This window comes from Cavia porcellus, unplaced genomic scaffold, assembly GCF_034190915.1.
Source record: "Cavia porcellus strain 051 isolate PalLab524CR breed Dunkin Hartley unplaced genomic scaffold, mCavPor4.1 scaffold_38, whole genome shotgun sequence".
NCBI lineage: Eukaryota > Metazoa > Chordata > Mammalia > Rodentia > Caviidae > Cavia > Cavia porcellus.
This window is the reverse complement of record NW_026947521.1, coordinates 3,602,329-3,629,345: the sequence shown is the minus strand read 5'-3', so window position 1 is coordinate 3,629,345 and position 27,017 is coordinate 3,602,329. Positions and strand designations below refer to the sequence as shown.

Sequence of the window (27,017 nt, the reverse complement as noted above, 5' to 3'; positions counted from 1 at the left end):
CTGTGCCACGAGAGCTGATCCATCAGGAGACGAGGACCTGGGTACATACAGGGACTTACTTGGGAAAGTTGAGTTAGTTTATTTGTTGCTATTCATTTCAAAATTACATGTATTTTAAAATTTCTTCTCATGTATATCACTATATGCTTATGAAAAAGGAAATTTCAGCAATACAGAAGTTTATGGAAGGAAAAATTTAACATAATCCAGAAGTCTCTTTTCCCCTCAAGTAAAAACTAAATTGTTGTTTTGTGAGTTTCTTGGATCTCCTAAATTCATTTTCTCTTTCTTAGTTTTAGTGTGCTAGTACATGTGCGTAGTGTGTAAAGTTCCCTTCCCTTGTGTGGAGTTGACACCTTACACCACACATCTTCATCCCCTTTCCCTTCCCTCCCTCACCTGTCCCCCACACTTGTCCCTTTCCTCTTCCTAAGCTGTCTTCATCTTTATGCTGGATTTCTCGTAGAAAAGGAACAATGTGATATGAGACAACTTTTAAAAGTTTCTGGTGACATTTAAGGTTTATAAGAACTCTGTGGAAGAGCTTTACGAAAACAAGCTTGTGCCGTGCGTGGTAGTGCATGCCTGTGACCCCAGCACTTAAGCGGCCAAGGCAGGAGAAGCTCTGGGAGTTCAAGGCCAGCCTGCACTACATAGCCAGGCCCTGTCTCAAAACAAAACAAGCTCATATTGAGAATAATCCATGCTTTTATGTATTTTATAGTTTTATAATTATAGCATATAATATGTGATTTGCTCAAATCAGTAATATTAGTAGTATCAAATGTTACATAATTTTTAAATTATCTTGACTGTTTTTATATATAAATATATATACACATATATATGTTGTTTCTTTCAGCTTTTAATGCTAATGAGACAATATGATGTTTACACATGTGTGTCTTATTTATTTTACTAATGAGTATGGTCTCAAGTTGTATCCTTTTACCTATAAAAGTCTCCAGTTTGTCCTTTATGATTGAGTAGTGCTCCATTGCATAAAAACACTACATTTGTTTTTATCCATTCCTCAATCACTGGGTATTTAGGTTTTTCCAAGATCTGGCTATTATAAACTGTGCTGCTATAAACATGAGTGCACATGTATCACTGTGGTATGATGTTCTTAATTTTTTTGGGAAGACACCCAGTTGGGAATAGCTAGACTGTGAGCCCTCCAATCCTAGATTTTTGAGGAATCTACACTGATTGCCCAGTGGTTGCACCAGTTTACATTCCCACCAATGTGAAGAAGGGTTCCTTTTTTCCCACAGCCCCTCCAGCATTTGTTATTGGTTGATTTCTTGATCCTGGCCATTCTTTCCGGGGTGTGGTGAAATCTCAGTGATGTTTTCATTTGCATCTCTGAATGATCAGTGATGCTGAACATTTTTTCACATCTCACAGGTTATATAATTGACTGGTACTGGGTTTGTTGTTTTTAGGGATTTTTCTCTCTCTTTTCAAAGCCAGGCTTCTTGAAGCATGATTTCATATTTAGTGTAAAATTTACACTAAAATTTAGCAGTGTAATTCATATTTAGTGTAAAATTCTTAGTGTTGATGAACATACCTTAATGTAACTGGCTGTTCATGCTGTGTAAGAAGTGTGAGGCATTTGCAGTGCTGACCAGCCTGTCTCTTGCCCCCAGATGCAGAAGGAGGCCCTCTGCACATCGTGCGCTCCTCTTGTGTGACTAAGGAGCCGCTCCTGAAGTTGGCCTTGACCAAGGTACCAGCTTTCTGTCTAACTCCTGAATATGCTAAGTTATGTCTGTTCCCTTCATGTTTAGTGCTCCAGTTTTTCTCCTTTGAAAGTGTGCTTTATCCTTGGGTTGACTGCGATGAATTTGAAAGCATCTGCACACACTCGTTAACTTTCTGGTTTCTCTAGGGAAACCAGACAAGTGGTTTGGACAAGTGGAACAGAAAAGCTGTGCTGTGTTCTGAAGCAGAGTGTATTATCATCCAGTACACAAGCATTTCCCCTGCAGTTCAGATTTGTCCATTAGTATTTCCTCCAGAGTAGTTCTTTTCATCTGTAGGATGGGAGATGTGGTTTAAATCATGTTCTTTACCTATAAGAAATGTGTTTTAATAGCATACTTTAATAAGTAAAAAATGGATGTTTATTCAGTACATGCAATTTTAGTGTTTGTAATCCATTGATTTAATTACCCACTGTTTGTAGGCAGACAGTGATGGACCGGAATTTAAAACTGTTCATGACAATACCAAACAGAGACTAAAGGTAAGCTGGTAATGATTAAATGTAGCTTCATAGCCATTTTGAGTTGTAAGGTTGTGCTAACATTAGAATATTGTGAAAATAAAAATAGATTAATTTTTGTCGATAAAGCCAGTGCATATAGAATTAAAATACACTTTTTATAAAAATTAATTTGATTTATAAAGAGATTGCTTGTTTCCCAGATGTAAATTGCTCTTTACTTATACAACAAATAATGTATTCTCAAGGAAATGCTGTCCATAGTTATTTGGCCTGATACTGATTCAGCATTAAATGTTAGCGTTGTGTGTTGGCGTTAGGATTAAGGACGTTGTTCACATTCCCTTTGTGCAAATGGGTCAGTGTTGGGACGCTTCCTATACATTTTCTTAAAACTCAAACCCTGTGGACAATAGAATTATGTTTGCACACAGGAGTGGGAAGAGTATTGGTTTACTGACTGATTACAATTAACATAATAGTGTTTCTAAGAATTGATGCTGGTAGTAATTCATTTTTTTAAGGGCCTTTCTTTAATTGAACTGCTCTTGTGCTAGTTGTGTGTGTTGAAACTTAACACAAATGTTACTATGTCTTACTCTGCCTCTCTGTTTTCTTAGGTTTCATTTTCATCCTTAGACATATTACTTCATTTAGAAGCTTTACTTTCCCTTATGGATTTTTTGTCATCGGCTGTTCCATCCTCTGAGTCGTCTTCTAGGAAGGAATCTGAGCTAAAACCACTTGTAGGGGAGTCCAGAAGTATTGCCATCAAAGCTGGTATTAATTTTTGAGTAATGGTCAAATGCTTTCTCTCATATAATACTGTAATGTATTTTAAGCTAAGAAGATACTTACTATCTTGATGTTACTATACCTGATTTGACAGTTTAAGTTAGTTTTGAAAGAACTCAAAATTTTTCCTTATAGGATTATACATCAGTTTATTGAAATGTTTTAAATAAATGTTGTTTAATGGTGTGTTTTTTTTAATTTTACTGGCTAGAAAGCATCTTTTTTGCATTGACATCTCTTTGCATTCTTCAGTGCAATAGAAATGAGAAAGGAAGAAGTTAAAGTTCGAATGCAGTCACACATAGTTACAAAATTGTATTGCGCCCAGTCCTGTCTAGTGCTGAGCAGGCTTCAAGCCTTGTGCGCACTGAAGGAATCTCACAGAGAAGATGGACTCATTCTGTTTCTAAATAGATCTGGGGACATGTTTGCTAGGCAGATACCTTGAGCTGTGAAATGTTAGCTCTGAAGTATCTACAGTCAATAGAGAATGTGTATTGGTTTATAGAGCAAGCATCATTTTGGTTTTTCACATTGTATGATATGAACTTGTAACATACAGTAATTCAATTAGAATAGATTGGTATTACTGGGATCTTTAGAATAAAACTGTTATTACCATTACATCTGATACAAGGATCTGATTTTTTTTAACCTTGGAAGATAGCGAATTGTTCTAAACTATAGTAAAAGCGTTTTACCCATTTTATTGTTAATTTGCTTGCAACAGCAGTACAGTATCTAGAGGTAATAGCCTTGGAATTCTTCTGTTATAACATAAATAGAATACATAGAAAAATAGTTGAATACATGAAAAATAAATATTTGAAATTACGATAACCTACAAGCAATTTTAATTCATAGAAACAGTCTTGTGGTTTTGCTGTATGATTGGTCTTCATGGTTTGATGTTGCCACATTTGGTATTAGGGAAAAAACCAGCTTATCATCATGTAATGGGGATTAATTACTAATACATATCCTGATGGTTTTGCAGTTTTATAGGAAAGAACTTTAAAAGAACTGTAGTCCTTTATATTTATATCTTATCCATTCTGAATTTATTTTACAATTCTTTATAGAGCCATTGCATATACTGTAGTAAAATTGGATTGCTTCCATAGTTAAATAACATGTATAATAAGTGCCATAGTAAATAAAATGAACTGTGTTAACTAGTCAACATATTTTAGTTCTGTATTAGTTACTGTTTTGATATAATATATGACAGGTTTTAAAATCAAACTTTTAGACGAATAGAATAGAATTCTAATTTAAAGTGTTTTATTTTATTCTGGAAGGAAAATCAGTGAAATTTTCATGTCATGAATAACACAATCAGGATGTTAACAGTAGTTATGTTTACTCTTAATGTGAAGGGAAACTGCTATTTTGGGTTGGTTTTTGAAAATTGACTCAAAGTCACATTTTATCTTAATGGAGAGCTTTTTGGCTCCTCCTAGTACAATTTTATTTTATTGAATTTGAGATTATTTTGTGTGTTCTATCATCTTTACACTTTGCCAATCACAAATTTTCTATTACTTTTTAGTATCTGGCACCATTTCTAAAGAGGATATGTTCGATTTAAAGGTTACAGCTGAATTAGATGCTATTAATGTTGTTCTGTAGCTGATGTTAAAATACATGGTGAGTAATTCTATTTTGTTATATAAACATCCAGCAAAAGTGAGCTTGTAGGGGTGAATTTCTTATGAGTCAAACATTGTTTCCTTACACTGAAGGTTAAAGGTATATTTGGAAATGTTTGTAGTAAATTTGTTATAATTCTTTTCTGACTTGAGACATTCCATGTATATTTTAAAAATTTCAGATTATATCTGAGGCCTTAATTTGTTTCTGTACTTGTATTTTTAGAATAATCTGATAATTGAGACATCACAGAATTTTTAAAAAATAGTTTATTTATTTTGCCTTTTCCCCGTATGTAGCATAGGCAAAGGAGTTTCTGAAAGACACTTTGTGACCTTTTGATGTTGTCGGTTTGAAAGGAGAATGAAGCAGCACATTACCCTTCCTCCTCTCCTCCTCTTTTCCTTCTTTCCTGTCTTTCCTTTGTGGGATTGAATCCAGAGGCTTTCCACTGAGCTATACTCTCACTCTAGTTTTTAAACTTTTTGTAATTTTGAGCCAGGAGAACTTAATTTCTTCTGAAGTTGCTCAGTTGCCCTGGCTGGGCTTGAATTTGGGATCCTCCTGACAGCTTTCCGGAGTACTGGGATTATAGGCCTCTACCTCCAGGTCTGGCTAGGTGTTTTGTTTATTTGGTTTTAAACTCACAACTTTTATGTAAGATGCATGAAGTACTTAAAGGTGTAACCTGTCTTACATACCTCATACGTGAATACTGGTATAACAATACCAGTATGTCTAATAATAGCTTGTGTTGACTCTGTATGTTAGTAGTATGTTACTGAACACAGCACTGCTAACTTGACTCATCTGGATTGAATGAATCCTTTGTGAAAGTCTTGCCTTCCCTAGGAATGGACGCCTCTGTTTCTGTGAAGCCAAAACAGACTGATATGTTTGCCAGACTTCATTCAGAATATCATAGTAACAAATGTTGATTTGAAGTCCATTCACAAAAAGGTAAAAATTGATTTCTCAACTGAAATGTCTTCTGTGTTTTATATTTGAGATGCTTTTTTGTTGTTGTCCAATGCATTTACTAGTCTGTCACATGAGGCCTTCTCTAAGGGTGGGGATATAGATGGTGACCACCTGCTTTCCTGTCATGTGCACACTAGGCCTTCTGGTTACTTCTGAAAGTGCAATGATGGACTGATACTGCCTTTAGTAAAGGGTTTTTTATAACGATAGGAAAAAAGTTACTGTCAAATAAGTTGGGTTAACTAATAATGTTTAAGGCTGAATCGGAGGTCACTTTCTCTAATGAGGAACTTTGTGATACAGAGAAGGGCCTGCAACTCTCCGGTGCTAAGCCAATGATCTCACCCTTTCAGGCTGTCTCCATCTTGGGAGAGGAAGTCTTCCGGTTCCAGATGACTCTGTATCCAGACGCCACAGAAGGAGAAGCCTATGCCGACGTGTCTAAAGTGGATGGCAGACTTAGTCTCAAAGTGGGCTGTATTCAGATCGTTTACGTTCATAAATTCTTCGTGTCTTTGTTGGTAAGTGTATGTTTCAGTATGTGTTTATTTCTCATTGGGCCCTAAATAATTGCCTGTACTCCTGAACCCAGGGAGTCCAGGTCTTCACAGTGGGCTGTGTTAAACACCCTAACACCAGCCAGATTACTGCAGTCAAAGATCTTTAGATGATGGTTAACTAAGTGAATTTTAAAACTCATTGGTAAGTACACAAGCTGTGTTTCTCCAGCATTTTTTTAGGTGTGTATTTTACAAGTGCTTTTTAATTTAGGACTTTTTAGTAGTACTTGTTTATGGGAATGCTTGTAGAGATGTTTAGCTAAAAGAACTTTTAAAGGAAGTTTGGCAATATCTTAAGAACTAATATTAGAATTTACAGCTTTTGCTTATATTTGTGATCACTAAGACCATAGAATTCTTTTATTTTTATCCGTCATGGAAGTAGCCTATGCTGAAAAGTTTTAAGTCTGCTTACTGCTTTTAGCAGGGTTGCTAACCAGAGCTTATCTTTCATGAATTTCTCTCTGAACTGTCATGTTCACTTGTGTAGAAAGTGAGTTATTTCGGGAGAAGAGGAAGAGATTAAGTTTATGACAAATGGTGGATATTAAGAACATGAGTTGTAAGAGCAACTGTTTCTTTGCTGGGAAGAATCTTTCTGGTTGCGTGGAGATGAAAATGCATCCTACCTAAATAAAGAAGTTTTGATTCTTAGTCATGATTACAGAATTGTAGGTAGTTAACCATTTGTGTCCATCCATATGCAGTACATTAGAAACTCAGTAATAAGCTTCCTGAACCCTCATTTTTAAAAGTAGACTGTATTTACTGTGACCTAGAGGTACAGAATAGAACTTACTGTTGGGGAGATAAAGTGCTGTCCTCCATTCCTTTCCTTGCATGTGGCATAGTTACTAAGAAACATTTTAAAAAGAATCATATCAGAACTTCATCATAAAATTAATGGTTAAAAATAGAAATAAAAAAAGAATAAAAAATATAAATGAAAGTTAAGAATCTTTACTCCCTGGAGGTAGCTGTTGTTAATAGCGCAGGGTATATCTTCCTAGACTTTACTCTTCTCCACGTACACAATCATAAATAATCTCTTTTATTATGCTTATTTAGTTGTTCATTTTGCAGCACGTACTTTTGAAAGTGTTTTCCTTTGGAGAACAAACATCTTTTGGGGGGAAGTCTTTTAACTATCATTCTCTTCCAACAGAATTTCCTCAACAACTTCCAAGCTGCCAAGGAAGCTTTGAGCACGGCTACCATGCAGGCTGCAGAGAGAGCTGCTTCTAGTGTGAGGGACTTGGCCCAGAAGAGCTTCCGCCTTGCGATGGATGTGGACCTGAAAGCACCGGTTATTATTATCCCTCAGTCTTCAGTGTCGTCTAACGCTGTGGTGGCAGATCTCGGCTTAATCAGCGTGGAAAACAGCTTTAGTTTGCTTCCTGCAGAACGTTACCCTTTCCCTCCAGTCATTGATAAAATGAAGGTCCAACTCACTCAATTGAAGCTGTCCAGGTAAAATTATGTGTGTAACTGTCATAATTTGCTAGAAAGAAGATTTTTACATAGTTTTCCTAGGATTAAAATAGTGATATTTTCTCTCATTGTTTAATTATGAACCTTAATCATTTTTGACTAATTGTCAATATAACGGTGTGCTTTATAGTATCTGTATTTTGTAGTACCAAGTTTAGAATGTTATTTTCCATTCTGTGAAAACTTACATGTTAAAAGATATCAGCTTACTAGCTGGGATTAGTGGTTCATGCCTGTAGTACTTGAAGCAGGAGGCTCACTTGAGCTCACAAGTTCCAAACTATGCTGTGTATTATAGCAAGAGCCTATCTCAAGGAACAAAGAAAAAAAATTTATGGAGAATGCTACAGAATGTATGTACTTGCTCAGAAATACATCTTCATTTCATTTGCTCATAGCTAGTTCTTCCTAAATTTGTAGTAAGATTTAGTATTTGTAGTGTGGTGCTTAAAGGATTTTTGAATCCAGATGGGAAGGTGTTGACTCTGTTTAGTGGCCAGAGTTCTTATTTCCTCGTGCAAATGGCTGTTTGTAGGCAAGTTAGAAATGTTTATTGCCATGTGAGTCACTTTAGATTTGATGTGTTTTTCTCTTTGGATTTGGAGAAGTAACATATTGAGGACTGAGTATATGATTGCTTCATTTATTTTGTTTTCACAGAGTACAAATATGAGATACTAGCTGCTGTATCATATAGTTTTTGTGAAAGATAGCAAATGATACAGTGATAATTTCTGGAAGTTATGTCTTTGTTTTTGATAACTATATATAAACTTTATTCTGATTTGCTCTGATTTATGGAAAGAAATATGTTCTAAAAGAGTTCTGATAGTAGCTTTTATGTATTTAGGAAGGTGCCTTGTGGAAACTCTTAAACAGTGTGGGATATTGTCATTTTAAATGTCAATTTAAAGCGTATATGGAAGCATGATCTTGTTTCTCTTCTCAGAACTATCTTGCAAGCTGACTTGCCACAGGATGACATTGAAATCTTAAAACCAGTAAACATGCTTTTGTCTATACAACGAAACTTATCAGCAACTTGGTACATGGAAATTCCCGGGATCGAGATAAAAGGAAAGTTAAAACCTATGCAGGTATGCGGATCACATGAGATAGATGGCCGTTGTAGGTGGACCTTCATGGTGGATCACAGTGCAGTTCTAGTGTATTAAAAGAGATGCTTTGTATCAAGTGAGAGCACCCTTGTCGCTTGCTCTTTTATTACATTTTAATTAGCTGTGTGGTAAAACTAGCAAGAACGTTGAAAGAGCTGGTACAATGGCTCAGGTTTCAGGCCAGTTGGTGCAGTTGAGGGCCTGCAGATGTAGCCCTGTGGGGGAGCACTTGACCTAGCAACATGCGTGTGTGTGTGCACACATGCACACACAGGAGAGGGGGTGGGGACTAAGATAAACCTGTTGAGTCTGCTGAAACTACTGTTCTTAATTTTGGAAAATTCTATGAAAATTTTAGTGTGTTTAAATTGTAAGAGAATGAAAAGTGATGTTCACGTACCACAGAGATTTTTTAGTTGTGATTTTCTTTTTAAATTAAAGTTTTTCGATTGACACAATATTTGTACAGCGACGGAGTAGTATTTTCAGGTGTAGGAAGCCTCCTGGAGTATCACTTTGAGTAGGCAGAGGTTTGTGTTGGTAGCAGAGCAGTGAAGCAGCGTCTCAGAGGCAGTCTTTGCAGGTGTTGTGCCAGCTCCCGGGAGCAGGAGAGACCGGGGACAGGAGCTATGGGAGTGTACTAGCCCTGTGGTTCTCAAGTACCCGTGTGTGAAGTGGGAAGCTCTACAGCACGTGTCAAGATAGTGGGGAGAGAGGAAGCAAATTGAACGAGTAAAAAGCCAACCAAACTATAATGTCAGTAGCTTTGGTATCCGTGGTTATTCTAGGGTTGGTTCTGTGATAAGAAGGGGTTGGAGGAGCATTTAGGAAGGCATTTAAAGTAGAAGCTTGTTGTGCAAATGGAAGGTTTTTAAGTAGATGTCCCAGTGAGTACAAGTAGATGTATTAAATGAGAAAGAGTGGTTGAATGATTGATACTCCAGAGCATGGGTTCTTTCTTTCAGTTCACAGAGCACTATATATTGCAGAGTTTTTTCTCTGAAGTTGTAGGGTAGTCTGTATTCCAGACTATATCTTCTGTGCCTCAATTTCTCCTTATTGCTAAGATATTAGATTCCAGGACAATATTTGATTCTTCCTTTCAAAGATTGTAGAGTTACAGATTTCCTGAAAGCAAAAGTAAAATGTAAATGTCTGTCAATGGGACAATGTGGATAAAATTATAATTACTCACATTTGGGAATTATAAAGTATCTAAAATAAATGAACCAGAATTATAGCATATCTTAAAGATAAAAATGAAAAAAATTAATTGCAAAATGATAGTACAGTTTTATGTTACTTGAAAATATTTTAACAAGCAAGGGTTGCATAAGTTATAGGATATGTAGTAATGGTAAATGTTAGAAAGCATTCATGAAAATAATTGTCGTACTCGGGATGGAGTCTTTCCGTGGATGTGGGAACGGGCTCTCACAGAGTTGCATGGAGGATTCAGCTATGTCTGTAAAGGGAAAAAGATCTGAAGGAAATGTGGTAACTGTTAAGATTTGATGAAGCCAGGTGGTAGGCACATGGGAGGATTATAGTATTTTCTTTTTCTTTTATGCTTGAAATATATCAAAAGGAAAAAGGAAAAAAGCAGTAAATCCAGCAGGTTAGCATCAAAGTATGATCATTATTTTACCCAAAGGGCTCTTGTTAATTCAGTAGTGCAGCCACACTGGATAACATTTCCACAACCCGATCTGTCAGTGAGTCAGGCCTGTTGAATCACTTAGGCTTTGGGCACGGTTCGTGTAATTTCCTGGGTCAAGGGTGCTGCTGAGAAAGATATCAGGCAAGTGACACCAATAAATTCTTTTCAGTATATTGTTTGACAGTTCTTGAAGAACTCTGGGGCCACCTTTCAGAATTATCCTGTAGCCTTCCTGAAGGTCGGTGTAGTAGGCGATCTATAGCACTTTTGTTCAAAGCACACAGGGTGGTGAGGTCAGCTGCCCTTTGGGCTACTGTGATAACTTGGTTGGTATCCAGATAGGAATGGACACTGAGGAAGTTCTAAGGAATTGGTGTTATTCCTGTTATCCAAGGACTGGGGCTGAAACAAACAAGAAGTCCCTGATCATTGCCTTGTGCAAAAGTATCTCCTTATTTTCGTTGAGGAGGGGTACTAGGCAGTGTTGCAGGCTGAAGGGATCTAATTTAGGGGACACAGGTTACCGTCGCATCCGGAAGTTAACTGTGCATGTGTATGTGTTGGTGTGAGACCATGTGTAAGTTCTGAAAACAAAGTTTTACGATTCTGGTGTCTGGAAGTGAAATTTACAAAAGATAGAATAAGAAAGTACTGATTTAATAGACTTTAATAGCCAGTTGTTGGGAGCCGCAGCCCCAAGCCCGGTCGCCTTACTTGGCGGACGTGAGGCCTGTGGTAAAGAGTAAAGCCTGAGTTAGATTACCCCTCCCATCGAGCACGTTAGTTTCCTGCTTACCGCGTAAACAACCCGCTCAATAATATGTTAGCCAATCAGCTTGCCTTGCTTACTTTAACATGATTGGACACTGTATCCGTATATATACTGGTGCCACCCCTGGGGGGAAGTAGAAGCCTGGAAGGAGCCGCGGAGAGCGGACCGGTAGAGGCTTCGGAGCGAAGCCCGGAAGGAGCCGCGGAGAGCGGACCAGTAGAGGCTTCGGAGCGAAGCACGGAAGGAGCCACGGGGAGCGGACCAGAGGAGGCTTCAGCTGGGAGCGATCCCAGGGCAGGCTGTACGGAGAAGGAAAATAAAAGAAAAGGTTGTCCACTGCCAGACTTTGTTGTGTGTCCTTCCTGCCGGCCGGGAGATATTAGCGCCCGACATGGGTGTTCAGGTGGTCGAAACCACCTTCAAGGGACGGCTGCCTGAAAATACAGTTGGCCTAGTAATCGGAAGGTCCTCCATGGCCCTTCGGGGTCTCACAGTGATCCCTGGGGTCATAGACTCAGATTATACAGGAAATATTCAGATTATGGTTCAAACTCTTGTAGGTACTATGGTAATTAATGAGGGGGACAGGATAGCACAGCTCCTGCTGCTCCCCAGCCTCCATAAGAGGTTCCAGTACTCCACATGACTCTTGACAAGAGGCCCATGCTTTTGCTTAAGATCAATGGCAGACAATTAAAACATGGTATCCCATACAATCCCCAAGGTCAAGGAATCATTGAGAGGGCTCATAGAAGCCTCAAAGAAATTTTACAAAAACAAAAAGGGGGAGTAGGCCAAGGCCTGGCCCCAAAGGCACGATTATCCATGGCACTATTCACACACAATTTTTTAAATTTAAATAATGATAATTGCTCCCCAGCTATGGAGCACTGCAACCCTTCCTCCAACCATAAAGGGTGGGTTAAATGGAAAGATGTCCTAACAGGACAATGGATGGGCCCGGATCCGGTAATCAGCTGGAACCGAGGCGCGGTTTGTGTTTTTCTGCAGGAATCGGGACGAGAACCACTGTGGGTACCGGAGAGACTGACACGGGCGACAAAGCCCTCGACTGAAGATCAGACCTGCCCTACCGGAGATCCATCACAGACCAACCAACAAGATGAATAGAAATAGCGGTAGCCCGAAATGGACAAGAAGATCCTCAGGCATATGCATGGCTCGCTCGCCTAGCCTACGACCGAGTCTAGGGGCGGTGAGCTTCCCACACTCCTCCTCTAAAAAATTATGACATAGCTGGGTAGGAGAGTCAATGACGGGTAAGAGCGTACTCCCCCGGTGCGACTCAACCTAAGCCAGGCCCTACCCCATCCTGCACGTAAGCCGCTGGACTGTTAGATGCTGCCCAGGTCTAAATTTCTCTCCGAGGGGATTTCTTTACGGAGAAGAAATGAGTGCAAGCTTGTGTACATCCAGGTTCCGTCCAGTTTGTGCCTGGCCCTAGAAAAAGGACGAGGGCCTCAGGGCCTTGGCAGACCATGGCACGGCTGACCAGGGTCTAAGCCAAGGACCTACGGTGGGCCTACGCATAGGGCATAAGCCTCTGCACCCAGTCCAGGAAGGGCTACGATGCGCACATTCATAAAAAATAAAAAAGGGGGAGATGTTGGGAGCCGCAGCCCCGAGCCCGGTCGCCTTACTTGGCGGACGTGAGGCCTGTGGTAAAGAGTAAAGCCTGAGTTAGATTACCCCTCCCATCGAGCACGTTAGTTTCCTGCTTACCGCGTAAACAACCCGCTCAATAATATGTTAGCCAATCAGCTTGCCTTGCTTACTTTAACATGATTGGACACTGTATCCGTATATATACTGGTGCCACCCCTGGGGGGAAGTAGAAGCCCGGAAGGAGCCGCGGAGAGCGGACCGGTAGAGGCTTCGGAGCGAAGCCCGGAAGGAGCCGCGGAGAGCGGACCAGAGGAGGCTTCGGCTGGGAGCGATCCCAGGGCAGGCTGTACAGAGAGAAAATAAAAGAAAAGGTTGTCCACTGCCAGACTTTGTCGTGTGTCCTTCCTGCCGGCCGGGAGCGACATCGACAGCCAGTAGCAAGTGTGTTGTTCTGCAACACTGTGTAAGGAAGATACTACTATTCTTGTTTTAAGACTAACAGACTTGATGTAAGAAAGCTAAGAAAACCCGGCCAGCATCACAGCTTGAAAGTGTTAGGGTGCTGCACTCAGATCTACTTGAGTCTGAAGCCTTGCTGTTTTGTATTTTTATAAATATAAAATACTCTTTTGTAAAGTTAAAAGATGAAAAGATGCTACCTTCCTAGTGCGTGTTTTGGTTTTAGAAAATATTTTGTAGTTATGTTCGTTGTTATTGTAAAAGGTATTATTTTTGATACGTTAAGATAGTCTATGTATGTCCAGGTGCATATGTACTGTGTGAACAGAGCTACAGAACAGGAGAAAATCTTATTTTCTGTTGGAGACTAGAAATCAAACTGTACCATCTGGTGTTGAACTTGTTGGAGCAGAGTGAATACCGTAGGAGGAGGAGCAGATGGGGCCTGGAAGAGAGATGGAGTGGGCATGAGAAGGTGGGATCTTGGAAGTGAGTTCAGGCCTGTGAAAGGGACAGCTAGGCGGAGGCCAGGCAGCATGGTGGTGAGGCAGGGCCTGGCTATGGGCAGAGCAGAGGGTGCCTCCCAGGAGAGGTGTCTCACACTGGACAGGTGGCAATCTTCTCTCCACTCCTCCTCCCAACTCCCAGTCTGTCCATCACCATCTCTGTTTCTCTCTCTTTTTATTTTTGCAGTGCTGGGGATTGAACACGGGTTGCACATGCTAGGCAAACACTCTGTCAGTGAGCTACAATCTCACCCCATCTTTATTTTTAAAAAGATGCAAACAGTTGGTTAAACTTAATTATGTATGTATGTATGATATTCTGGATTTTTTATTACTTTATATTGACAGTTATTGCCTGTTTCCAGGTTGCTCTCAGTGAAGATGACCTAACAGTTCTAATGAAAATTTTGCTGGAAAATCTTGGGGAAGCTTCTCCACAGCCAAGCCCTGCACTGTCTGCTCAGGAGGCTGTGAGAGTGAGGAAAGATATTCCAAGTGGACCAGACTACCTGAGAGGTAGAAATAGATGAAGATGCTTGCTTGCTTGATGACTGAAACATTGTTGTCGGTACCCTCTTTATACTGAGTGCCCTTTAATTTTGCATTCCTTGTTGGGCAGTGTACTGGGGAGGGCATGTGGCAGCTGCCTCTGGAAACTCCCAGGGGGAGGGGATCTGCCCGTCATCTGTGACGAGAGGATGAGCCTCATTCTTGCCACATGATCCGTGTTTGCCCTGACTTGTGAAAGCTGCATTTGCAGAATTCCCCAGGCACTGAACTTGGGATCATTTGCAGGCAGTGCACACTGAGAGGAAGTCAGTAGGCAAGCCGTGTGGCCTGGTCCCAAAGTCCTTGGGAGAGAAAAGGGACTTGGTGTGGTGTCACCACCCGTGGGTGACTGAACCCTGAGAAAGAAGCTTTACTTACCTGATGTGGAGAAGGATACAGTCATATGAACTTCAGCTCTGTTTCATATTATTAAACTGAACTTTCAGAAAGCACTGAACCGGGCTGGGGGTTTAGCTCAGCGGCATAAGCGCCTGCCTTGAAAGCAGGCAGTCGTGAGTTCGATCCCCGGTACCAATAAAAAGGAAAAAGACAAAAAAAACAGCACTGAACCTTTTAAATTCAGCCATTTTTAAATGATAGTTGTTGTAGAATAAAAGTTTCTTTTACTTGCTTAAACAGATTCTATCAAATACAGTTTTTTGAAGTCATTAGAATGAACACCAGATGTTTTATTAGAATGCAAATAGGTTACTATTTCCATGCTGAAAAGAGGAAGTACCCTTTGCTTTTGTAATAAATGGTGCTGGGCAGTTATGTATGTGCTTGCAAATGCTCTCAGATCATCCCAGTTTAATTGGTAAAACTGCCAAGAAATAATACCATACTAACACTGCTTATATAGGTGGACTGACATGTTTTGGAATTAGGGATACCACAGATGATGGGAACATTTTGCAGAACAGGTTTCTGGTTTAAGTAGATAGTTATTTGTATTGCATAGCTTGGTGAGGCCAACACGTTCTCCTTCATTTGGCTTTATACTGCCTTCTAAAGTGCTGGGGGAGCAGAGTGTCTCAGACAGGAGCTGTGTAGACAGGAACAGAGCATACATGACAGGCATGCTTTTTGGTTAATGATCTCGTTAGATCCGCCTGTGATCAGATTTGTTTTCCATTCTCACTGATGTTCATGTGGAACTTGGGAAAATTTGAGTTCAGATGCGAGCCACAGAGGTGAAGATTGCAAAGGTGGTGAAGATTGGAATGTAAATTATTTTTAGGAAAAGTGGAGAAAAAAAGACTTTCCAGTTTGGAGAAACCTACCTGGTTAAAATTATGGAGTGCTTCCTTTTGTAGAATTTGTAAGATAAGAAGCTCCTATACTGTAACCAATAGAGAGAAACAGTCTCTGAGAGAATCATTGAGTCTCTTTGCAACTGAAGGCAGGCTTTGTCTGTCCTGTCTAAAGATGAGAAAAAAGACTAAATTTTTTTTGAAGTCTCTCTCATCTCAAAATTCCTAAGTTTCCCCCCAGCTTCCATCATATTTGAGCTCTGATGCTACCGCTGAGTTATATCCTATACTTTCTGAAGGCAGAGGTGAGCAGTGTGGGTATTTAAAGGTAGTAAGACTTGTGCTCTGCAGCAAAGCTTTTACTGCCTAACCTGGGCCCACATGTTCCGGCTTTCTGTGCCTTCTGTCTCGTAACCTCTTGAGGATGGTTGGAAACAGGCAGGTGAAAATGCCTTGATATGAAAAATGATAAGTGATCTTACACTGAAGAACTGTTAAAACTGCCTTGAAATACTGTTTAGTCTCCCCTTTGCCACTTTGCCCTGTACTAAATATAAGGTAATCATTGCTGCTTTTATATACTGTCACATAATATGATTTAAAGAGTACTGGAAGGAATAACATAAATTTAGTATAGCAAATTATTATCTCAGCTTTTAAAATATGTATGAAATAATGTGCTTACTTAAAATCTTTATAATTTTAATTTTCATGTTTAAACCATCAGAACAAGAAGATTTGACAGACCTAAAGCCTTCTTTGGACCAGACCGTCACACTCCAATTTGACTTTCATTTTGAATCTCTGTCCATTATCCTTTATAACAGTGACATCAGTCAGGTATGTAGTAAAGCGTCTGGTGGGGATGCATTGTTGCTCTTGGTATTTGTTTTAAGAATAGTTGCCTGCCTGCCTGCTGAGGAGAAGCAACAAGGAAGCCATCCCCAGGCCTCTCTGCCAACCCCTCAAGCAGCTGGATGCCACACGGGCTCAGAGAACAATAGCTAAAGTAGGGAAGCGGCCTGGGGCCGGTAGTCTGAGCAGCTGTTAGGGGATAACAATGTGCAGTATAGTAACAATAGTGGATTTCCTACTGTCCTATCACTGTTTTGTTTTGTTTTGTTTCATTTTACTGTTCTGTTTTACTCTCTTTAAAATTAAAAGAAAACAGTAGCGTTTTGTCACTTAAGTATTCATTAGGAAGTGTTAAGGTATCTGCCAGTGTTGGTTGTCCTGTGCCACATGTGCATGTGCTGATTCTGCTGCCGGTCTTCTCTGGATTTCTATTTTTAATCTCAGTAGGCCAAGGTATACCAGTTCTTTCTAGCTAACATGGACACCAAAGTGTGTTTTGATCTGCACTAATAGAGGATTTTTATATGTGCAATTAATTATATGTTCCATTTTATGACATAGCTAAATACATATGTGTAGATACCTATTTAAGAATAATTTAATGGCTTTAGAGCTTTGGACAATTATTCTGAAATTCATGATTGTCTATGAATGTAAACAGTGATTGTGTTTCTATAAAATGAATGTTATATATAGTGAATTTGTATTAATAATACTATTAATAAATTTAAGAACCAAAGTCTAATTCTATAATGGTAGACGCTAATGTTTCAGTGGTGTTTTTGAAGGCTGTTTTTTAAATTATATTCTGTCCTATAATATTTTTATTCTATCAATTATGCCATATGTTAATACCTATTGTGCATATGTAATTCACATAAATCTATGAGTTTTTAGGTATTACATCTGCTAATGTGCATTTTCATATACTGATTTCATACTGTTTTCTAAGATTAAAGCAGTATACTATTTGTACGTTGTTACTGTTGAACTTTGGTTTAGTGTCCATGATTTATGCAGTGAGCTGTCTCAATTTCTGCTGTCCAGTCTGCGTGAAACCATCAGAGAATGTCCTGACAGGAAAGGAGCAGTTAAAAGAACCTTGATTTCATCTAAGGACTACTATCTGTTGGTTCCTCAGCCTTCAAATTTTCATCTCTTCTTTTACTTCTTTCCTTGTTTACTTTTTGTATTCTTTTAGACACTGAGTACCATCAAGCTTTTCTTGTCAGTGTACATTGTCCTTTCCTGTCTGTTTTCACTGCTGCTTGTTGTGCAAGACTCTTCCTCAGCTCACACTTGTACTGCAGTGGCTTTGTTTGATTTGTCTTAGACATTGGTGCAATGTCCAAGTGTCATAAGTATATCTCCAGTGGCCACTTATAACTTCCCGTTCTCCTTACAGGGGTTCTGTCTTACAGTGTGTGAGTGTCCCCTTAGGAAAAAATAGGTCTCCAAGTTGTCTACATCAGGAGCCATATTAGGAAAGGTAGTGTCTTGTGATCACTAGTTGTGACTCGGGTCATTTCTGTCAATAGTTAAAGAACAAAAATTGCAAAATAGTTCTCTCTTCATAAGGTGAAGGCATTCAAAGCTTACTGGCAGTAATGTCATTTTAACCTACTTACATGCAGTCTCCTACCTGGAATGAAAGGAATTGTGGCCTTCTAACCACTGTGTCTGACTGCAGGTCATTGGTGCTATTCACAAAGCCATGGTGTCTAGTGAGCCACTGTGGCTGATAAGGTTGTTGGTTGATCAGTTGGGTCAGGTCTGTTCTTTGTAAAATCTGGGCTTACCTGGAGTATGTGGACTTACGTTATGGTGGAATGAAGACTGAGGCCCCCATTTCTAGAACTGAAAGTGCAGATCATCATTTGAGCCCTAAGGCATCCATGTTTCCTTCTATCCTCATTGCCTATGTTGTTTAACTAGAATGTTCAAGCTTATAGCTTTCCCCCCATGTAAGACCCAACTGGAAGATAATACACCTTGAAAACTGGAGACCAAAATTGTCATCCTAATCCACATATCCTCACTTTACCCCCCTTAAAGAGCAGCAAGAGTGTAGTGATGGCAGGTAAGGGACAGATAGGCTGTTGGGGCTGGCATTTTTCATCTCTGGTTTCCAAGGCTGATTATTTTTTGGCTAGATCGCATTTCCAGGGAAGGAGGGCAGGTGCCCTGTGCCCTGAGAGTACCTCACATGCTCACGCTTTCCCCGTGTGGACATCTTTCCCTTTATCTGGTCTTCCTCATTCTCCACCACACAGTTATGTTCTTAACCTGCAGCCTACAGTAATTAATTTTACCTCTCCGAGTTTTTACTGTTTGTACTTTTTTATCTAACTACTTTATATGCTTTGTGGAAGTTCGGATGCTAATAAATATTAATAAAAATTAATATATATCGCAAGGTATGTAGTTATTTACAACTTGTAGCATCTCGTTGGACTGTTATTTTTAATGTACTTCTAGTTTATTCTTTCAACTAAGGTATAAAATCACTGAGATCAACAGTAAGGCTTATTTTTTCTTATGAAGTCCCTAGTTCTTATCACTGTTGTTTACAGAAGAGCTCATTAATGTTTATTAGCTGAATTGCATATTATCTGATAAAACTATTTGCTAATTAGTCACACTTGCTTCAAACTATATCAGGTTACTTTTAATATATTAACCATTGTTGAGGATCAGGACACATACGCATTTATTTGTATGTACGTATGTACTCATAGACAATGCGTAACTGTTCCATTTATGTGTTTTCCCACCTGTGCTTTGAAAATTTATGAGATTGATTTGTATTTTAGCTCTGGGTTAAATATGTTTAATAATATTACATGATTTTTAAAGGTAATTGATTCTTTTGTTTGAAAAATGTACGGCAGGAGTCCAAACTTGCATTTTGTAATGATAGTTTTCGTCTCAGTGAGCTCAGACTGTACCTGATGGCCTCTGCAGGGAAGATGTTCAAGGATGGCTCAGTGAATGTCAGCCTTAAGCTGAAGACATGCACCCTTGATGACCTCAGATAAGGCATCGAGAGAGCCACGTCCAGGTCTGTCAGTTCGCAGGGTGCTGGATGCCACTCACGGCTAACCCTGAACCTGGCATCACTGCAGGCTTTGCTGTGCTTGGGTTCTTCAAAAAATATTTGTGTCTTTTTGGTCAGACCTTTAATCTGAATTGCATCAAGAAGTAATGCTAATATCAGATTCAGCTGCTGGGATGGTTATATTAAATGAAAGTTTATTAATAAATTGGAGTACTGTCTTAAAAATGGAACTACCACAATGTGAGTTTCAGTAGTTAAATATGTGGTGATATATTTTTTTCAAATTATCTCCATTCACCAGAATCAGGTTTTAAAAATCCTTAAAGTTATGACTTTTTCCTTTGTCTTATTTTGTCTGTCTTTTAAAACACTTCTACAAAATTTCTGTCACTTTTAATAGGAGTAGAATCCCAAGCATAATCACATTATCAACACATTTTTGACAGAATCAGCCTACTGTGAAGTTAAAAACGTGTAACTTCAGTAGCCTAATAATTTTTTATTCCTTTTTGAAATAATGAGACATGTACTATTTTTTACTTACTGGTTTTCTTTGGAGAAAAGTTGTGTTGCTACTTACTCTTGTATTCTATTGAGTACGTATTGGATAGTGCTAAACCCCGTATTTCCTGGAGAAATAAATGAGTAGCGTGGCCATGCAGCAGTTTTTCTCCTACGGGAATTTTACGTCGAGGGAACTGTCCGCAGCTCTCTAGATGGGGTGATAAATGTCGAAAACTGTTAGGTAGCCTGGTCTTTACAATACATGTGGAGCTGCATAGGAACTGTCATTGCAGACCCTTTTTTTTAAAATTTTATTTAAGGAGAAAAGAAAAAAAAAGCAGAGAAAGGGTACAAGTTATACAGATTTACAGAAAAAAAATGAACAGTAGGAAATCACTAGTTAATGGATTACATATTGTCATCTTAGAAATAATTGTTCAAGTCACAAAATTAAAGCTTGTAAAGTGGACATTCCATCAATGATACTGCAAACAGTTCTGTTCAATGATCCAATAAAACTCTGTGATATCATTTTCTATCTTATACTCTTAAATATACATGCAGTTATATAGTTTAGAGCACTTTCTTTTTCTCTCTTTTGTACAATGACTATTACACATTTTGGGTTTCATTGCTCCCACGGTTCTTATTACTTTTTTGGAAGAGAGTAAAACCAAATGTGACAGAACAGAATCGGTCAAGTCAAAAGGGTGGACATAATAGATAATGTAAAAACATAATACAAGGTGATCAACAATGGTTACCATAATGCCTCCCGTTATCTCTAATAGAATTGCCTATATCGTTAGTTATAATACAATTGAACAAAACAGTAAAGAAAAAAACCGACAAAACCAAAACATTGGAGACATTGTAGGTCTTCAAAAGTAGATAAAAGTCAACGAGAATGGGCATTATAATGAATCTCATTATCTTCACAGCTGATGCTTAAACTTTCGAACCTGATACTATCCAGCAAAACAGAATAGGGGAACATCAGTTAAAAACCAGATGGTGAGAGTAATACAGGGCTTTAAATCGAGGTAATGGAAAGTCAAAGTGGGTTACTATAATATATCCTGCTCTTTTTTTCCTTAAATTAAAAGGATAAAAATAAAAAAGTAAATAATGGAGTGGAGATTGAGATAAAAGAGGGCATAACAACGAAACAGTGCTGATCAAAACATAACCATTTAAGCAGAATAGTGTTTCACCACCAGATAATCCTTACCTAAAAGTAGTTACCATATTGTCTCTTTCCTTGAAATCCTTGAGTACAACTTCGTATACTGTAGCATTAAGTATATCAAAACAATGTAAAACCATTTAAGAGAATGACAGCATTACAGAGTATTTAGAATCGACTAACAGAAAATGAACAATGGTTTCTGTATAATCTCCTTGTCTTTAAAAGGTTTTTGCTTATACTATCGTACATAATAAAATCCAATAAGATACAACCTATTTAGACCATTGGAGACAGAAGGACAAAAGCTAGATGAGACTCAAAACAAGATGATACTAAATCAGAATTACCTATTAAGATGTCATTTTCTCCAAAATAGCTGTTCCTATCATCCAATCTTCTCTGCCTCATTTCTGTTGAGCTGTTATTCTGTCAGTAGCTGTCAGTTTGTCTTCCTCATTTTGTTCTCTGCTTCATTCGTTGTGGCCTCCCCGCCACTATTTCTGGATTCTTTGTATTTTTCTTTTTTTTAGAATATCCTGCAATACTCTCTGTAGAGTTGAATTGGTGGTTGCAAATTCCCCCAGTTCCTCTTTATCCTGGAAGCACCTTGTTTTTCCATCAATTTCCAGGGACAGTTGTGCAGGATATCTCAATCTCGGCTGGAGATTATTATCTTTCAAAGCTTGAATTATTTCCCCCCACGCTCTTCGTGATTTGATGGTTTGTGCAGAGAAATCTGCTGTAATTCTGATGGGTGCTCCCTTGTAAGTGGTCTGTTTCTTGTCTCTGACAGCTTTTAATATTCTGTTCTTGTATTGAATTTCTGGAATTTTTATTATTATATGCCTGGGTGTTGCTCTGTTTGGGTTGTAGGTAGCTGGGGTCCTGTATGCCTCATACATCTGAGTATCTTTACCTTTTGCTAAATTAGGAAAATTCTCCTGGATTATTTCTGTGAGTAGCTTTTGTAGTTCACTTGTTTGTGTTCCTACTTCTTTTATGTTCTTGATCCTTAAGTTATGGATCCTCTTGTCATCTTCTTGTCTTTGTATTATTGCTGTTTGTTTCTTTGTTATTTTTAAGACGTTTTCCATTTCATTCTCCCATATTACAAGTCTGCCCTCCAGTTCAGATAGTCTGTCCTTAGTTTCTTTCAAGCTGTTATGCCAGTCTTCGATAGACTTCTTAATTTCTTGGTAGTCCCTTTGAACCTGCTTCACGTACTCTATGCTTTCTGTTTTCTTCATCAAACAATTCTCCCCTCTTTTTCTGTTCTTCCATTCCACCATCTGTTTTTTCCTGGGTGGTGCTTAGCATTTCTCTAACTATTCTGCATACTTCTAGCTTCAGGTCGTTGATAACTTCATTCCTGAATTGGTCTATGAGGCTCTCTATATGGCGCTTAATGTCTATTGGTGCGGTGTCCGCTATTGCCTGTTTCTCAGAATTGGGGGCTGAGGAGCCTTTCTTGTTGCTGCCTTTTCCCATATTCTCTGTTCCTTATATATATGCAAGCTTACATAGGAGGCCCAGCTTCCCTCCCTGTCAGCCACAGCCTGATCGAATTGCGCTGGCTAGGTGTTCCCGCTCACCACTGCGCACCAGGGTGTTACGGACCAGGCAGCCTACACGTCTCCCCTCCCGGCCACCATCAGGCTCTGGGATCTGGGTTGGGCCAGCCTACTGGGTCCGCCGGCAGCGTCACACAGGCCAGGCACTGTTCACCAATCCCACCCGAGAGGGGAATGTGTGGTTGGAGTCGCCACCGCGCCCTGCTCCCGCAGGACTGTTCGGGCCCAGAAAGTCCTCCGCTGGAGTCAAACTGTGGTGGAGTGTCAGTTTCTCTCACTCACCTCGCCACAAGTCAGTACATGCCTCCCTGCCCGTTCTGTTTTCAACTCCGTTCACAGACTCCCATTCTCAGAGCTTCCGCGCGTCTCTCTCCTTGCCGAGCCGATGTAGAGGCAGCCAGCCACCGCGCGGCGGGAAACCAAAATCGCGGCTTCCAATGGCGCGGGGTCCAGCCTCCGCACCGAGGCTTTTCTGTTCCTGTTTTAGCACCAGGACTGCATTCCAAGTTGGTTTCTCTCAGCCCAGTTCGTTCCTGAGTCAGCAGAGCATAACTCCACCTGCTTATGTCTCTTTAGTCCGCACCATTCCTGGCTTCTGAGCCTAGTTTTTCAGAGAGCCTCCAGTAGTTGCTGTTATCTGTCCGCCATGTTCTCCCGGAAGTCTGCAGACCCTTGATAAACGTGTGCTGATTTGAGTTGCATGAAATACCTTTGGAATTCAAATGTATAGGATGATTTTTGCAGATAAATTCTTTTAGGAAGATGAATTCTTTTATTTAGTGAAATATTGGGACTGCATTTATACATTTTGAAATTTGCGCAAGTCATTTCTAATAATATTTCTTTAGTATTAAATTGTGATTATAAAATATAATTGCTTAATCTCATGCACCTTGTTTGGGAAATGGGGAAACATGTTTTGGTTACTAGTTGGTTTATTATATCCAGTTAACACTGTCCTATTTTATGTTCAGATAAAAACTAATTGATGAAAGAATTCTTAAAATACATAGGAAAACTTTCATAATTTTTATTTTTAGTGGGAGATAAAATAATGAGTGATATGTGTGTATTTTTTTCAGAATGATTGACAGAAAGAATGACCAAGATAGCAGCAGTTCTATGATTGATATTCATTACAAACAAGACAAAAACACAAGTCTAATTGATGCTGTTCTTGACAAGCTGTATGTGTGTGCCAGCGTGGAGTTTTTGATGACTGTGGCAGATTTCTTCATCAAAGCTGTGCCTCAGAGCCCAGAAAATACGGCGAAGGAAATACAAATGCCATCAAGACACATTACCATGGGGAAAGTCAAGACAGAAAAAGGTTAGCAGACTGTATCTGTCTTAGATGACAGCTTGTTGTATATTTTAACACAAATTACAAACAGCAAGAAAGAGACATATTGGGTTTGAGAAAATAAAATTAGGCTTTTAGGTTTAAACATACTTTACAGAAACATCTTAGTAAATGTTTGTAAGTGAGAAGTATATAGTAGAAGCATATTAGGGGCAGGGACTCTGCTCTGGGACTTGTCATGTCACTCACATTCTTTACTCATCTGGAAAGGAAGTTAATTGGGGTAAGTGGTTGGGGGGCTATTTTATAGGTGGGTCATTTAGTCCAGGAAAATACTTTGAAGAACTGTATCATGTTTAGGAACAGTTGAAAAGATAGAAGAAGGTGAGGCTGTTGCAGGAGCTAGCAGGGTTCCCTTAGATGTCACCTTTAACTCTTTCCTGGGAATATGCTGAATCCACATTGAGCCCTGCCCTGTATTTTATATCCCATCACCTTTATACCAATCGGTGATTTTCTTGTTAAATTATTATTACTTAAGGTCAGGCGTTTTCTCTGCAATGCCTAAGCCAGTAAGTTGGAAACTAACACTGGCAAGATCAGAATGTTATTTTTCCATTTACTTACTTTAAATGTTTGTTAAATAGTAATCATACTGATATCTCTGCATTCATTTATATTTTGAACATATTTATAGTATAGATAATATGACTCTTGACTCTGATCCTTGGGGTAAAGCCAAAGTAAAAAATAAGAATAGTTTAACATCTTTATCAGGATGTCTCTTTTTCTTCCTGTTATTTCTCTCTCTGTTTTCCTCCTCTTGGCCCCTGTGTCATAGAATCACACATTCTCATGTGTGTATACAAGTGCCTGCCTTGACTCTGACCAGAAGAACTTCCAAACAGCTTTGTTCCCCAAAATATCAAAGATCGAAATGGGAATGATCTGTTTTGGGCAGTTTTTGGATTGCATTTTTTTGCATAATTACCACTTACTAAATAATCATTTCATTATTAGTATTAATTAACCAACTCAAAATTAGTGCTTTCACTATACCCATTATAGGAAAAATACTGAGAACAGTTTAACAGCCTGTTGATAATATTGTAGCCATAGGAAGATTTACTTTAAAAATTTTCTGGTCCCCGTTTTTGTTTCTCCAGATGATTCTGCAAGATGAAACATGACCTTGAAGGCCAAGATCACAGACCCGGAAGTGGTGTTTGTGGCCAGCCTGAGCAGGGCGGACGCTCCTGCGCTGTCGGCCTCCTTCCAGTGTAAGCTCTGTGTGTCCGCATCTGGGCTGGAGCAGGTGACGGAGGCATCCATCAAAGACCTGAGAGTGCTCGCTTGTCCTTTCCTCAGAGAGAAGAGGGGGCAAACCATCACCACAGTAAGCACTGCCTTGGGCCCTCAACTGAAGAATGACAGAAATAGCTGAGTCCGAGAATCTCAGAGCCTGAGTGCTGTCCAGGATTTAAGTGATTATTTAGTACAACCTCTGGTTTGCTGGCAGAGAGGTCAAGTTCTGCCAATGTTACCTGGCGAGTTGTGGCTGCTAGGGAAACAACTAGGGGCTGCCTCCAGACTAGTCCTCTTTTCATGATCTTCTGTTGAATTTTAGTTCAGATCAGTGTTTTTCAGCTATTTCTTTTGTTCACTAAGTATATCGAATGAGAGAAAAATAAATATTTAAGCTCAGATTAAAAAAAAACTCAGGTGGAGTCACATGACAAAGAACTTCTGTGTTCCTGGGGACTAACTGGATAATCATCTGGAAACTGGTCATTTACCCTAACCCCTGCTCTAGTCATCAGCTCATTTTGTAGATACCTCATAATTATATTTTACAGAGTGCGTCACTGAAAAAATATGTTTGGAAAAAGAAACACTTTAAATTTCTGATAGTAAATGTGTGTCTTTACATCAGCATTTGGAATGAAGAACTTCATCAGAACTGATTGAAGTCCTTTAACAATATACATGGACTTGTCGTAATTCAGAAGAACCTTCACAAGAGTGTCTTAGCTAATGTAATTTTTAATAGTAGTTTATAGTTCAGAATCTCAGTGGAGTGAGACATGGTTTGTGTAAGTGCATGTTATGTAAACATTAATGAAAATGTGACTTTTCATTTACTTGTCTAGGTCTTGCAGCCATGCTCTTTATCTATGGAAAAATGTACCTGGGCCTCAGGAAAACAGAATATCAATATTATGGTTAAAGAATTTATAATTAAGGTTGGTGCCTGACAGATTCTTTGTGTGTAAATTCTTGAAATAGTGTCTTTGGTCTCAGCATTGCTGTAAGTCACATATTTGGTAATCAGATTGCCTCTGGGTTAAAATACATTTTAAGTGCTTATTCTGTTTTCTTTAAGAGACTACTTTTTTAATACCTATACATGGCAGGAGTAGTTTTCTCTGTTTTATTTGCATTTGTGTGTGGTGTATGTGTCAGAGGGGAGAGAAGAGATAGAGAAACGAAGAAAGGATGGAGACATTATTTTTAGGCTTTTATTAATGTATAGTTTGATTTGGCCTGATAAGTATGTGATTAGATACTTAGCTTATATTTGTGGTGACAGATGTATGCTGGAAATCACTGGGGTTTGCTTTTTAAAAGATCTTTTACATTTAAAATATTAAAGAACAATCTATTTTCCAGTGTCATTCAAAATTCTTTCAGTAAGACTTCATTCCCCATTGTAAATAGGGAGCACATGATACTTTCTCAAATCTAGTTTGCTCTCTTTTGAAAGATGCAAAGATGAGACAGTTAATTCTAGTGATGCATAAATGATACTAGCTTTACTTTTGTAGGTCAGAGACCAGTATGATTGGATTAATACTTAAACTAATATCATTTGAACCATTTT

At 39.0% G+C, this 27,017-nt stretch overlaps 1 protein-coding gene across 1 annotated transcript in view; it reads left to right on the top strand.

Moving 5' to 3' along the window:
- LOC106027237 (intermembrane lipid transfer protein VPS13C-like) overlaps positions 1-27,017 on the top strand; it is a 130,462-nt gene that overhangs the window by 88,405 nt on the left and 15,040 nt on the right. Inside the window, 16 exon segments of the mRNA XM_063243363.1 lie at positions 1,656-1,735; positions 2,195-2,254; positions 2,854-3,013; positions 4,581-4,646; positions 4,649-4,678; positions 5,534-5,592; positions 5,594-5,641; positions 6,016-6,183; positions 7,388-7,692; positions 8,663-8,810; positions 14,220-14,370; positions 16,384-16,496; positions 19,403-19,572; positions 23,916-24,163; positions 25,303-25,532; positions 26,287-26,379. Of these exon segments, the coding sequence (XP_063099433.1) occupies positions 1,656-1,735; positions 2,195-2,254; positions 2,854-3,013; positions 4,581-4,646; positions 4,649-4,678; positions 5,534-5,592; positions 5,594-5,641; positions 6,016-6,183; positions 7,388-7,692; positions 8,663-8,810; positions 14,220-14,370; positions 16,384-16,496; positions 19,403-19,572; positions 23,916-24,163; positions 25,303-25,532; positions 26,287-26,379 (2,129 nt within the window).